The sequence below is a fragment of the Phoenix dactylifera genome, chromosome 9 (genome assembly GCF_051530095.1).
Source record: "Phoenix dactylifera cultivar Ajwa chromosome 9, Ajwa_hap1_PhDact_Kaust_v1.1, whole genome shotgun sequence".
Lineage (NCBI taxonomy): Eukaryota > Viridiplantae > Streptophyta > Magnoliopsida > Arecales > Arecaceae > Phoenix > Phoenix dactylifera.
The window spans coordinates 29,308,151-29,323,026 of NC_143198.1; the positions used below are offsets into that span (position 1 = coordinate 29,308,151).

The 14,876-nt window shown below is 39.7% G+C and overlaps 2 protein-coding genes and 1 pseudogene across 2 annotated transcripts; 2 read left to right on the forward strand and 1 right to left on the reverse strand.

The window, feature by feature from the left end:
* Positions 1 to 2,370: 2,370 nt before the first annotated feature.
* On the reverse strand, positions 2,371 to 5,431 carry LOC149752926 (uncharacterized). The gene is made up of 4 exons (XM_089925669.1): positions 4,343 to 5,431; positions 4,161 to 4,168; positions 3,106 to 4,014; positions 2,371 to 2,782 (listed from the first exon to the last, which is right to left on the reverse strand). Exons 1-4 carry the CDS (start codon positions 5,356 to 5,358, stop codon positions 2,448 to 2,450), a joined length of 2,268 nt encoding a protein of 755 aa, XP_089781795.1. The 5' UTR covers positions 5,359 to 5,431; the 3' UTR covers positions 2,371 to 2,447.
* Positions 5,432 to 10,997: 5,566 nt separating this feature from the next.
* On the forward strand, positions 10,998 to 11,752 carry LOC149752927 (uncharacterized; annotated as a pseudogene).
* Positions 11,753 to 12,312: 560 nt separating this feature from the next.
* LOC120110634 (NAP1-related protein 2-like) lies at positions 12,313 to 14,783 on the forward strand. The gene is made up of 8 exons (XM_089925670.1): positions 12,313 to 12,335; positions 12,884 to 13,004; positions 13,195 to 13,317; positions 13,436 to 13,486; positions 13,700 to 13,771; positions 13,880 to 13,993; positions 14,081 to 14,142; positions 14,607 to 14,783. Exons 1-8 carry the CDS (start codon positions 12,313 to 12,315, stop codon positions 14,719 to 14,721), a joined length of 681 nt encoding a protein of 226 aa, XP_089781796.1. The 3' UTR covers positions 14,722 to 14,783.
* The last annotated feature ends 93 nt before the right edge of the window (positions 14,784 to 14,876 follow it).

Genomic DNA, 14,876 nt, shown 5'->3' on the forward strand with positions numbered 1-14,876 from the left:
TGTTCTGCGAACTAGCTGCACCTGTATGTGTTCGAAGTCATCTTCGACAGATCTATACCAAGAAATGGTCAATCTCCAAGAGATGAGAATGCTGAAATAATAGGCTATTCTCTCAGATGACTGAAAATTCAGGGTTTATGCATGTTTAGTAGTGGAGGGTTGCTTGGCTGGACCGCAGCCTTCCTATGAGAAGATTCTGGAGTACTTTCATTGTTTAGATGTTGTTTAAGGGTCTATTGTTTTAGCATTCCTCTTAAACAAAAGGCAGGGCACCTGAGAAAGAGAAGTACCATTACTAACTACCCTTCTACTAATGCAGAAATGACAGTAATACAGAGTGTTTTAACTGGTAGATTTGAATGACGTCTTTCCTTTTATCTGATTCTGTATCAGCCAGAGCTGCTTTTATGGGTTCGTAATGATTCTACCACTGCATGCGGCTTGGTCCATGAGGTCTTATACAAATTAGAAAAAACCTGGCTCGTCTTTGACCTCATTTACATGTTTGGGGTCCCCTAAAATTCTTCATGTTCGCAATAACTATATGATTGGCTAGCTAGCCTAGGAGAGAAGTTGAATAAATCAAATAAAAAGCATGGTGGATGTTACTGATAAACATCTCACGGGTGAAAAAAATGGCGCATAAAATGTTGTGCCTATGGACAACCTCTTACATGGTGTAAATCATTTTTTTCTCTCTTTAAAACGAGCTATTCGTACAGTTCTAGGATGAATATATGCAAAAAAAAATTCAAAAAAAAAAAAGTATGTCCTGAAAGCCCTTTGCAGCTGATACGGAATTGGTCCATAGCATGTCACCCGAGTGGCCTCACAGTAGATGTGCTTCACAACAAAAGAAATGCCCTCGTTTGCCAGTCTCCAAGCATCCTACAATAGGGAGTGCATGTCGAACTCCGGGCTTAGACTTTGGATACAGCCGATCACCACATCCGAGCCCTCAACCATAATGAGATTCGCTCCAAGAATATTTGAAAACCGCTTCCCTGACAAATTGCTGTGGGTACAGCAGCAATTTCGTTGGGACATGAAAGTACTGTTGTGGTTACAGCAGCACACAATATCGTTGGTGGGTACAGCAGCCCGCAGCTGGCTCCTTAAAGCTCATTTAAATGAGATGTTCGCGGCTATGGTGGGGGCCCCAATTCGGTGTTTATTTATTTATTTATTCCCCAGTTATATTTGCAATTTGGCGCTTCTTGATGTCGTAGTAAGAGTTGCAGCACCTCCTCCATGATAGGTCTCGTTGAAGGCAAAGGACTGCTGCAGATAAGTCCTAATTTAAAAACAATCGTAATATCTTCCAAGTATGTTGGATCATTGGCATTGTTATCTATATCATGGATAATGTTATTGGTCTCTTGTACGTAGCACCAAGCCCATTCTGCCGAATTAGCGTCCTCTCCATCATTGGCTTTCCTCATGGTGGTGAGGTGAGCTCTAGAAGAACCAATCAAAGCTGGACATGTCCATTTTCTCATTTAGTTTTCTTAAGCTCATCATGCAGACCAAGTAGCGGTACAAAAACATACACGAATGCTGCCAAGTAATGTACTAAACTAGAGTGATAAAAAAATGAAGCACCAATGTTGAAATAAAATTTAGTTGAGTTCAACCCCCCAATCACTTCGCCTAAAGAAAGAAAAATGAAAAACAAAAAAACATTTCTCATCAAAATTTTGAAAACATCGAACACTTGAAGTGCATGAATAAGTATGGCGTGAGCTCTAGATGCAAGCAGCTCCAGATCCTTTTAACAACCATAATCACCCTATCAGGATACTGTACCACTATACATATACTTTTCCTCCCCTGTAAATACCTCTTCTCCATTCTGTATGGTGTGTGCATGTTTAGATAGACAATACATCGCCTATCTTAAAATTGGATGGCTATTGCCTATTAAGCCATCAATGTGTCGTCCATACGATCATGCTCGGCCCTCTTTGATGCAAAACATGCAACATCAATGATCTCAAAATTAGAGAAGAGAAATTATCCTAATCTGATGATAGAAGATTCATTTTGTGTACTTGTTTTTAGAAAGGATGTTGAGGTATGTCTTTGGAACTTTTCCTATCTTTTTTGCACTAGTCTATGAGAGAAGTCAAATATAAATGTTATGGATACCTTAAAAAACTTTTTTTTTGATATAGAAAATGGAGAGAGTTGGAACCTCCCCTATTTTATGAAGGGACATAATTGGCATGGAGAATAGTGTGCTTATAACATGCTTCCATCACACGCTGCCATGTCAGTATGTATATGTGTGTGTGTGTGTATATATATATATATATATATATATATATATATATATATATATATATATATATAAGAGCTGTTCATGGGTGCGATAGCCTGCGGTTGGTCAAAATAATATGCTCGCAACCAGCTGCTGTTGTAGAAGCTCTATAATACCATCTTTTCATTCACACCATGGTAATATTTGCAGTAGCTTGTTGACATCGCAGTAAGATTTGTAGTGCATCATTCATTGTAGGTCTCGAAGAAGGCAATGGGCTAGTGCACATGACTCCTAATTTAAAGATAAGCGCACTCTCCTCTATATATGTCGGATCCTTGATATCCTGATCTATAGCATCGATCACCTTGTTATCCTTCTGTAAGCAGCGCCAAGCCCATCCTGCTAGATTATCATGCTCACCACCATCCCTTGCTTTCCTTCCGGTGGTTAGTTCCAAAAGAATCACTCCAAAGCTGTACACATCCATCTTCTCATTTACTTTTCTCGAGCATGCGCATTCTGGAAATCAAGTAATAACACATCAAATATACAGTAATATTGTACTAAAGCAACAAAATAAAGTATTTATTGGGAAGCGATAGATACAATTGAAGCGCATGCAAGTGTGAGGTCTAGGTGCGGCCACTGTAGCAGCACCTGGACATTGGTGTTTCAACTTCGATAGCCAAGGCATGTCCTCTAAATTGAAGTAGTTAATTGCTAACTCTCTCCTAACTCACAGGAGATCTGAATACTAACCTGATTAATATTCATAAGAATACTACCTTGATTGTATCTTATGTGCCTATATTAAAAATATGACAAATGACAAAATCGCTCACCTGGAGCCATGTAACCGAATGTCCCCGCGACAGCTGACACCGTATTGGGCTCTCCAGGCTTGACAAGCATTCGAGCCAGACCAAAATCAGCGATCTTGGCTCTAAATTCCGAGTCTAATAGTATGTTACTGGACTTCACATCTCGGTGCACGATAGGTGGGGAGCAACCATGGTGCATGTAGCATAACCCTCGTGCCACATCAACAGCAATCCGCAACCTGGTCGACCAATCTAAAGGGACGTGATCAGAGTTCATCTCTTCGGTTTGCTCCCCCACCCTCCACTTCTTGTGAAGCCACAGCTCCAGGCTCCCGTTCTCCATGTACTCGTACACTAGCAGCTTTGTGTCGATGCTCCAGAGGCAGCAGAGTAGTTTAACAATATTCGCATGCCTGATGGAGCCTAGAATTTGGACCTCAGCTTGGAACTCCTTCTCCAGCAGGGAATCAAGCTTCCTGGTGTTCCAGATCTTTTTAACGGCCACGATCTGTGCAACATGGTCCTCCAGCACAATCCGATATACTTTCCCGCCCCCGCCACTCCCGATAAGGTTGTCTTCCGTGAGCCCACTCAGGATGGTGGACTCAATAAGATCCAACGGATAGAAAGACATCATCTTCCACGTGGGTAAATCTCTGACATTGTTTCTCCCATGACGGTCTCTTCGTTTGAAGACGGTGAAGACGGTTGCCATCAAGGTGACGAGTGAAGCAAGAACGATGAGGATTATACGCATCTTCCATGGCGAACCATGTTTGCAGACAGGGACGTATAAGAGATCGCTGGAAGCGCAGAGGCTGGGGTTCGAGAGGAAGCTTTCCTTGTAGGCTTCCTTTGAAGAGAACAAAGCTCGCCTCCCAGTCTGGTGTAGAGGATAAACTCGCTTCGTACTCTCGAAGCGTTTAATGGCTGGCACACAATTTCATGCTCCGACGCAGGAAGTGAAATGATGGGAAGAAAAGACGGGAAGAAAAACGAGACTTAGTCCCTCACAGCGTCTGCTCGTTTTATATATATAACAAACCAACGATGATTACAACTCCCTGTCCTACTACTTCGGAAACTGTTTAACAAATAAAAACAAAACGACGAAAACAACGTCGTCCCTTAATCCATGCAACTAACATTTAAAATATACCTCGTGCCCAACGCACGTAACAAAACATTCAAACGAACGCGTCATCCCAACGCTCGTAACAAAACCATGCAGATTTAAATTGACAACACGTCAGCTCACCGTGAAGCCGGTGGGCGCTGCCTCACCTCCGCGTGATTCGTGCAAACACACCCGTCAGGGTTATCTCCAACATCCTTTTGTAATGAGATCGGGATCTCGCCGGAGAGCCGGTTGGATGAGAGGTCGAGGATGGAGAGGTTCTGAAGCTTGCCGAATTCCTCCGGGATTGATCCACTTAATTGATTCATCGAGACGTCGATCTCTTTCAACCCCAAGGCGCCAATTGTTCCGTCGATGTTGATCTCTCCAGTTAGATTGTTTGCAGATAAATAAAGGTACTTTAGCTTCTTTAGACTCCAGATGAATTCAGGGATCTCGCCCTTCAAATTAGTCTTGCTCATCAACAGGGAGCTCAACTGTGTCAAATTGCGGAAAGTTGAGGGGATCGTTGCCGGAGCGAAGAAATTGCCATCGAGAGCAAGATTCTTGATAGCCTGGAGCCGGCCGATGGAGGGGGGAATGTCTCCGATGAAGTTATTGTATGAGAGGATGAGGTCAGTGAGACCGGGAGAGAGACGGTAGATATCGGAGGGGATCACACCGACGAAGTAGTTCCAGGATAGGTCGAGGTGCAAGAGGTTAGAGCAGTTGTAGAGGGACGTGGGAAAGGAGGTGGTGATGTAGTTGTCACTGAGGTCGAGAAAGGAGAGACTTCTCAGCTCGCAGATGGTGGTGGGGATCGGTTGGCTGATGCTTTCGTTGACGAGTGTGATCTCGGTGACAGAGCCATGAGCGGAGCATCCGATTCCGGTCCAGTTGCAGTGGTTGGTGGAGTTGGAGTCGTTCCAAGAGCTGAGAACCGAGGGCTTTCCCCAATCCTCCCTGATTCGGAGGAGAATTTGCCTCTCTCCATCCTCTGTTTTCGTTTGGGATGCGGCTAGCGAAGAGAAGGAGAAGATGATAAGCAAAAGGAGAGAAGAAGAGATGGCTTCTGCCGCCATTAATTTTGGGGGATCGGGCTGAGAACACCAACAGGGGCTGAGTTCGCGAGCTTTTGTGGACGGCAATAGCGGCATGGGCACGAGCCATACATAAGTATTGGGGCTCTAGGAGAGAACGTCAGAGATGGAAAATGGCGGTCTGCTGGATAATTTCTCCGACACGCTAGTTTGAACGGTTACTACAGTCCCGGCCACGAGCCATACATAAGTATTAGTGGGGTCCACCCATACCGTGTGGGGGCCTGGAGGGAGCGCAAATGTACCAGCCATTTGCGTGTTGGTGGGGTCCACCTGGTGCCGTATGCCCCGCCTGCTTGCCGCTAAAGTGGATTGATGAGCTTGCACTCCGCGATGGTTGGACGTCCAAAACCTAAAGGAGCTGAGCTGTCTTTTATGAGTAACAAGCAATCCATCTCTACTGCCATTATGAATCTGTATCCTAATGCCCCATATCCACGGCTGCTGTTACAAAACACACTTTTGTAGTTGCGTGCAATATATAATCAACTTGATGATTTTTCCTACCTGCGAAGACAGAATTACTTTATTGTGTTAACAAGATCTAAGAGTAGATATATTTATTTTCTACATATAATCCCCATTTATGGCAGATATTCTAACCAATAAGAACAGAATTGAAGTAACGGAGCGGAAAAGTTATACATTTAACATATAAGGGAAGAGAAATTTGAGAACACTCATGCTTGATGTCGGAAATTAATTTTAATTTTTTTATAAAAAAAGTTAATTTTTTAATAAAATTAATTTATTTTTTTTTATAAAAGGTTCCATTTGTTAAAAAAATTATTTTTAAAAATTATGTATTGGCTATTAAAATTAATGCAAGTTTACTTGCATTTATTGATATCCAGTTCAGGTTTAGTTAGACTTTGCGGATGATAGGCTAACGACCACACATATATGCACAGGTTTGCTTGGCTAGGCTCGGCTGGCCATGTCGCATGTGTGATGAGACGATCGATGCGTACACCATCCAGTGTAGAGTTTATATTCTGTTTGTACCATCGCCCCCGTTGGCATCTCTTCTAACAATAGGTAGCACTGTTATGTGGCTGCATCAACATGGAATCCTAAAATCAACATATGAATAGTCATCCATAGAGGGATATCACCATGTAAATATTAGTCGATCAGTTGTCAACCCATTGAAGGTGTGCGAGACCAAGAATCATCCAGCGGTTGTTTTGCCTTGCAACGCCAAACACTACAACAATTAAAAGAGATATTAGTGATAAAAAAATTGATGACAGAGAAAATTTTGTCAATGAAAGTGTAATTTTGGTGATGGACATTAACTTTTGTTTAGTATTTTTTTCATGATAAAAATTATTTATATTGGAAAAATACCTTACCAAATTTATGGCGCCAATTTCTGCCATATGAAGGGAATTTTTTTTGACGACCTTTACTATATCGTGACAAAATTTAATTTCGTGATGAAATATCTTAATCACTAAATATTTTTGTTATTGGTGACTTAAATTTCTTCTCACATATTTTTATTTTATTTATAAAATATAAAAATAGTCTATGATTGCTTTCATAAGAAAAATAATAGTGTCACCAAATATTACGTGCCAATTTTCTTCATATGGAGGAAATTTTTTATAACAATTCTTACTATATTGTGACAAAGTTTATCATCACTAAAAATTCGTAAATTTTGATATGAAATATCGTCGGTCACTAAATATTTATGCTTTTGGTGACCTACATTTCTCGTCATCTATTTTTGTTTTATTTTAAAAATTTAGAAGTTAGCTATGACTACCATTCGTGACAAAAATAACAATGGCACCAATGATTACAAATTTCATGACAATAGGTCACCAAACTAATGTTGTAAATTTTTAGCAATGAAACTTATTGTCATAGAAAAATTTCATCATTACAAATATGATACAAATTTTGCGTAGTTTTGAGAAAAAGTTTGCATGAAGATTTTTAACCATACCATAATTGTTGTCACTAACAACGCATAATTTCTGATAAAAGCTATTATATCACTAAATATCATTGTAATTATCATTCAAAATATATGGAAATTAATTATCTATAACCGTTATTGGTGGCAATAAAATTACATCACTAATATTGACAAAAACTTAGGTTTATCACCTCATTAATATCACTAATTTTTTTAGTAGCAAAAATTATATTCATAAAAAAGTTTTGTCAGCATAAATATGGTACCAAAAATTATAGTAATTAGATAATAATCTAAGATTTAAATATTAAACTTATATTGAATCCGATTCAAGTAAAGTTTGGATAACTGTTCTAACCTGTTTTGAATTAAAAATATATTAAAAATTAAACTATTAACATCTTGGATCCAGAATTGAAGGATTTGAACTATTCAAAGTATTAAAATTTTCTATATTAAATATCATTATTATTTTTTAATTATAGCATGAATAAAAATAATCATGAATTATGTATTTTTAAATAACTTTAAAACATATGTAAAAAATATTGAAATATGTGAATTACTGGTACTTCAAAATATTTTAAACAAAATGTTTCAAAATATTACAAAGAATAAAATAAGTTAATCTTTTTTTGTCAAAAGGAAGAGGATTGAACTTTAAATGAAAATAACTAATTATTAAAATATAAATTACCATAATATATTTGAAATGAGCATATTTTTATAATGTGGAGAATTATCTAATCTTTTAGTGATAAAATTTTCTTACTTTTTGTGATAAACGATATTATCACAAAATATAATCTTTTTGATGATGAGTTTGTTTATTCACCATAGATAATTTTAAGTGACAAAGAATATCCTTTACCGACAATTTTTTTTTACTTTTTATGATGAATAATATTATCACTAAAATATAATCTCTCTGATGAGGAATTTATTTACATCGCCAGAGATTATTTTTGGTGATGAAATATTATATCATGATAAAATTGTCAATTTCTTGTGTCAGAAACTATTGCCGTGAAATACTTTATTATTTTGTGATGAGTATATTTTTTATAATAATTAATATATTTTGTTAGCAAAATATTTTTATGATCGTCATATATCTTTGACGATGCATTTTTTCTGATGAGTATCATGATAATTTTTTTCATCAACAAAAAATTTTTATATTAAAATTATTTTTTCTAATAACAATTTTTTATTAAATATATGATTTTTTGTTGCAGTGGAAGCTCTAGGAAAGCCGGTCTTCAATTTTTGGAGTGGGATGGTGAGCATAAAAGAGTCTAGAAGTCTAGCCAGGCAAAAGAGATAACAAGGAGGACGAGAAAAGGATGGGAGCCGCGTCAAGTTCTTTTCAACGGCTCCTCCACGTCCTTCTACAAATGCCGGTGAGCATAAAAGAGTTTGGAAGTCTAGCCTGACGAAAGAGAGAGGAACGAGGACGAGAAAAGGATGGGAGCCGCGTCGTTGAAGTTTTTTCCAATGACTCTCCCGCGTCCTTCTACAAATGCCGGTGAGCATAAAAGAGTTTGGAAGTCTCCAGCCAAGCAAAAGAGATAAGAAGGAGGACGAGAAAAGGATGGGAGCCTCGTTTTCGAAGTTCTTTTCAACGACTCCACCTCGTCTTCTACAAATGCCAGTGAGCATAAAAGAGTTTGGAAGTCTAGCCACGCCAAAGAGATAAGGAGGAGAACCACGGGAACCTTATCCCCTTGTTCTACGCGGTCCGACTCAGTCAACCAAAAAATTGAGCCGTTAACATGGGAGGTCCAGCAGGCAGGCTGCATGGCTTCTCGTGATCGATTAGAGGTGAGATTCTTGACACCCATCTCTCAGAGCACCCGAATGTACACCCTCACACGGTTTCTCGGACATGGAAGGCTGCATACAAAGTGGCGATACAAAGGTGTCAGTGGAGAGTGGAGGGTTTGGATAAAGTGAGGGGGGAAGAATATTGACTAAAGAGGTTACTCTTGAAAGGGTTGGGGGATAGGGGTGGGGAAGAAGAAGAACTGAGCGGGGAACACATTCTCTAGGTTGTATGTGGTTGCAGAATAAATTTTTCAGAAAGTTAATTGCCGGTCCCTCAGACTCCACTATAATAGAAAGCCCCCGTTGACTGACTGTGTATTTGCCGGTCCATAGAACTATTGGCATTAGCCACTAAGAAAGTGAGGTAGTTATTACTTTGGAAATTATTTGTCTAGAGAGGGTCTGATTCGCTCTCCGACCGCCGGCGCTCAACTTCTCTCCTCCATTGTCGCTGTCGACAAGCCCTTAGCTCTTGCTTACACCGACTCCCTCTTTGCCTGCCTCCCCGCCCCCACCTCATTTGCCTGGCACTCTATGATCCGGGCCCATGCCCATGCGTGGGACTCGGCGCCCGCCCTCCATCTCCTCTATCGGATGCTCCGCTCCCCCACATGACCCGATAATTATGTGTTGTCAGCATGTGCTCGAGTTGGAGCTCGTGGATAGGGCGAGTGGATTCGAGCTTATGTTGATAAGAATGGAATTGAAATCAAGGGATTTTTAGCGACTGTGCTTGTCGACATGTATTTAAAGTGTGGAAGCATAGAGAAAATTTTGCAGGGGTTTAGTGGCACTTCTAAGAAGGATGTTATTACATGGAATTAACGCAATGAGAGATGGTTTAAGTAGCCATGGCTTTGGGGAGCATGCATTGAGGCTATTTGAGGGGATGCCAAGAAATGGTTTGGTGCGCAATGGAGTGACTTTTGTGAATATGCTCTCTGCTTGTAGCCATGAGGGATTGTTGAACGAAAGATGCTGGATTTTCGATGATACGGCTCGACCGCTCGAGTGTATGGAATTGAACTAGAGATTAGAGCATTATGGATATATGCATGGTTGATTTGCTTCGTCGAGCTGGGCTTTTGGAGGAGGCCAAGGAGCTCTTAAGAAGAGGGCCAGTCAAGGATGCATCGGTGCTTTGGAGGTCTCTTTTGAGTGCTTGTAGGGAACATGGGGATGTTGAGTTGGCAGAGAGGGTAGCTGGGTCTTTTTGATAGCTCTTGTTACATTCACTTGTTGATGCAAGGAAGGCGAGGGAGATGATGAAGGTGTAACAAGTTAAAAAAGGAACCAGCTTGTAGCACAATTGAAGTGGACAAAGCCATTTATGAGTTCTTTGTGGGTGATTGAAAATATCTTAATACCAAGCTTATCTATAGTGATACATAACCTGGCTGTACAAAGGATTCGAGGTATTCTTGGCTATTTGTCAAAACTAACCATTTCACTGAGGGATCCAAGCCTTTTTGAAGAAATGTCATTTATGGGTCATGGGTGTACAAGTTTCGCATGTCAATTAATCAACCATGCATATAAAATGAATATACAATAAAATGGTAATCTTATTCCCATATAAACTCCATAATAAATTAGCTCTGATATGTAACAAAATGTTGAACATGTGCAAATATTACATAATGCAATTGTTTGGAAGTGATGGTCTACAGAGTTGAGCCAATAACTACAGCTTAAAGAAAAGGAGAACACCGACGCGATTTTTTTTTGGGGACAGTAACCAGTAAAAAAGCTTCCAGCGACGCTTTTTTTTGCGTCGGCGTCTGGGTGCATTACCGACGCTTATAAACGTCGGAATATTTAATCACCGACGCTTTTATGCGTCGGCATAACGGAGAACACGACGACGCTTTAAGCGTCGTCGGACTTCATTCCTCCCGCAGACCCCCTCCCTCTAAAGCCCTAAATCCCCATCTCACGCCGACCGACTCCCTCTCTTCTCAACCCTTTTCACCGATCTCATCCATTCTCCTCCGCCGAGCGCTCTCCGTCGTCGCGATGGGGGGAGTCGCTGCTGATGCGGGCGTTGAGCAAGCGGCGGACGTGGGTCTTCCTCTTCCTCGTCGTCTACTCCCTCCTCCTCTCCTCCTCCTGGAACCTCCTCCTCTCCATCCGCTCCTGGTACAACTCGGCGGCCGCCTCCGCCTCCTCCCGCGCCGCCGCCGGCTGGAAGGCCCTCTACGCCTCCATGCTCTACGGAGGGGTCTTCGGCCTGCTCTCCATGGGGGCGGCGCTGGCTGTGGCGGTGCCGGCCACGTTGGTCACTGGATCACGATCCTCGTGCTGCTCGCCTTCGCCGGAAAGCCCCGACGGGCGCTCGTCGCCGACGGCCGTCGGATCACCGCCGACATCGCCGGTTTCGCGCTCAAGATCCTCCTCCGAGAGGAAAACCTCGTCGTCGTCGGCGCCGTCCTCAGCTTCGTTGCCCTCCTCCTCCGACGGAGACGAGGCGGAGGTGAGGACCAAGGTTTTTGTTCTATCATTGCATCTCCAGAGTCTTTCAGAATATTTCGTCTAAATCATTACATTTTTTTTTCATAATCTATAAAATTTGGATTTATAGTTGTACCTTGTCTATTTTGTGTTAATGCTTTTTGGTGGATAGCTATATTCTTCCTTAATTCCTGGGATTTTCTTCATTTACTTCTTGCTGTTGTCACTAGAATCCGAGGATAAAGTATGGCCTTGGATGTCTCTCATCTAATTCTATGTAATTCTCTTTTTCTTGGAGTTAACCTTTTCTTTTGTTGCTTTTTATTGACCGAAATTGGTCCATTGCATTGTTATTGCTTGAAGGTCTTTCCTCTGCTCTTTTGGTGTGCTTTTGAGGTTTAATTGTTTTGGGTGGGAAAAATTGTGTTACAAGCTCATGATTAATAGATAACAAGATTGTTCTCTTGTATTTTCCTCCTTCCCACCATTTGTGTTACTCGATCTATTGTTCTGCTTCTTTATTTAGCTGACTGAGCTCTTTTTGCTTATTTTTCACTGAAATTGTGCCTTCCGTTATTATCTTGTTTAAAGCATTACTGAATGTTTTGAACTCTGATTTGATAACTCACTGGTGATATGGAACATTGAATGGAGATTTGTAGGAGATTTTTTGCCCAACACATACTCGTATGTTGACAGGGCTTTACACATATGGTGTCTTTTTATCCTTATGTTTGCACCAATAATGTGGCTTACATGTTCTTCATGTGATCTGAGAACTAGATCAGTTTCATGAGTGAACAATGGCTAGGCCTTTGACTGACATGTGAGCCTTGCAGTCAAGTTTTAGGCATGTCATATGGTTTTTTGTCTTTCTCAATGTTGGCGAAGAGAATGGCCAAACCAGCTACCGCACAAAGTGTTCTGAATTTTTATTTGTAGAATTTTAAGGCTCACCAAAATTGTTTGTAGTAGAGTTTCTGTCCAACATAATCTCTACCACGATTTAAGTAGAAATTTCTTTTTTACTAGCATAGTATTTCTTTTTTTTTGGTGGGGGGCTGTCTGATTGCTGCAGGATTAAATAAAAAAAGAAGTCGAAAGGTAGGCAATCCTTAATAATATAGTAATACTCTATGGCCAAAATTTTTCAGCTTGTGCTTTGCTTCATATCATCTCCAACATGGCAATCATGATTGTCATGCAGAACAGCTTTACAAGCTGATTCATTACATTCAATGCTACTGTGCCTTTTCCTTGTCTTCTTTTTTTTCAAGGAAATTGCTTCTTAGTACTATGACTTTATCTATAATCATATGTTTACATGTGTTCTCTTATGTTTATTGATCACTTCAATTGGACTCTATCATCTAGGTACCCATCATACTGTCGACCAAATATATGGCCTTCCATTTCTTTGCCTGAGCTTGAACAAGGTACATGGGTTAATGGATTTACATTCCCAGACCATAGAGTTAATATGTTCTTAGTTTGGGTAAGTAAGAAGTGCGAACTGCATCAATGGATGAATTGCTCATTGTTTTTGTTGTTTGTGTGTGCTGTTATTCTCATTGAACCTCAATGGATTTGGCTTACTTGTTTAGGACTATGGACAGTTTTAAGTTCCTAAAGTTGTCGGCCTGTTGCCTGTGTCTGCCATATGCTCATCTCATTCATGACTGTAGGTTAATGAGGAAGCAAGTGATAAAGTTTTGGAGGTGGAACGGAAATATAATGAGATTCGAAGACCTGTCTACATTAAACGGAATGAGATCATCCAATCCATTCCAGACTTTTGGTTAACTGCGGTTCGTAATCTCTCTTTTTTTAGTAATTATATATTTAAGCTACAACCTCTTTTTTGGAACATTCTCATCTAATAGTTTTTCTTTTTTGTATTTCTGTGTGTAATGCTTAACTCTTTAGTTCCTGAGTCATCCTGCTCTTAGCAATCTTCTGACAGAGGAAGACCAAAAGGTATGCATGCTGTTATTTTTGAAACATGCTGTGTTCAAACTAAGTGTGGTGGAAATTGTTACTCCATCCAGAATAAATATATTAACTATATCAATTAGAGATATCATTTTAGGACCTTTGTCAGCTTCTTCTGGATTTATCTGATGTCTGGTATTACTTGGAACCCATTATAGATTTCCAGGTGCTTGTGTTAATAAAGTTCCTTTGATGCAGATTTTCAAGTATTTGGTTTCATTGGACGTTGAAGATTGTCAAGATTTGAAGTCAGGCTACTCCATTATATTTGTGAGATGTTGTTTGTTTTTGACGAAATAGCCATTCTGTTGCTATGAATAAGTATATTCTTGTGATTTATTATCTTTAATCAATTGACTGGGTGTTTGTAATGTATAGAACTTCTCTCCTAACCCATATTTTGAAGACACAAAGCTTGTGAAGACTTATTCCTTCACTGAGGAAGGAGTGGCTAATATAACCGGTACGACTATCAAGTGGAAGGAGGGTATGGTAAGGTTATTATCTTATGCGGTAATCATTGATATTTTTCTGAGTCAGGTATTAGTTTTAATGTTTGTTTCTCATAATATCTTGTAGGAGATTGCCAATGGTAATGGTCATGAGAAGAAGGGAAGCAAGCGACCTTTTACTGAGGAAAGGTTGGCTTTAGTACCATGTAATCTTGTTTTATAAGCAATTGCTGGATATTTAACTGATTTTGTCACGTTGAGTATCTGATAATTTATGATACTTCTGCTGTTGTTGCTTTCAATATTAGAATTATTCATATTTATGTATATCATATGCATATTCTTTCCAAGTAGATCGCCGTTCACATTTCCCTCCTAGTTCTTCTTAGAAGACCAGGAATCTTATTTTTGCTATGGCTATGGCTATGGCATGCAAGCAGTCAAGGACTCCATAGTGCATATACAATGTGTAGGCTGCATATACAGACAATATGCAATTTGTATCAACATCCATGTAGTGCCCCAGCATGAAATCCATCAAAGGCCAGCCTTCTTAAGTCCTTCCTTCAACATGCATATAAATAAGTATCATATTTTTTTGAAGAGCTTAATAAATTTTGTATTCTTAACTTCTTAAGGTTTTTTTATTACAGGTTCCTGATACTTCATCTGCGCGTAGAAATGGTGACCCCATTGATCCCTGAAGCTTTTATTTTGGAGTTTTATATGTATTTTTTTTATGCTTTTCGAAGTACATTGCAAATGTAAATTGACAGTATGAATGTAATTTGACAATATGAATGTTTTGATAAATATGTTTGATTGTGCTATGAGTATAATATCGTTTAGTGTGAATGCCTTTGATTTAGTAAACAGAGTTTTAAAAAAAAAATTAAATTTTTTTTTAAAAAAATTATACTCTA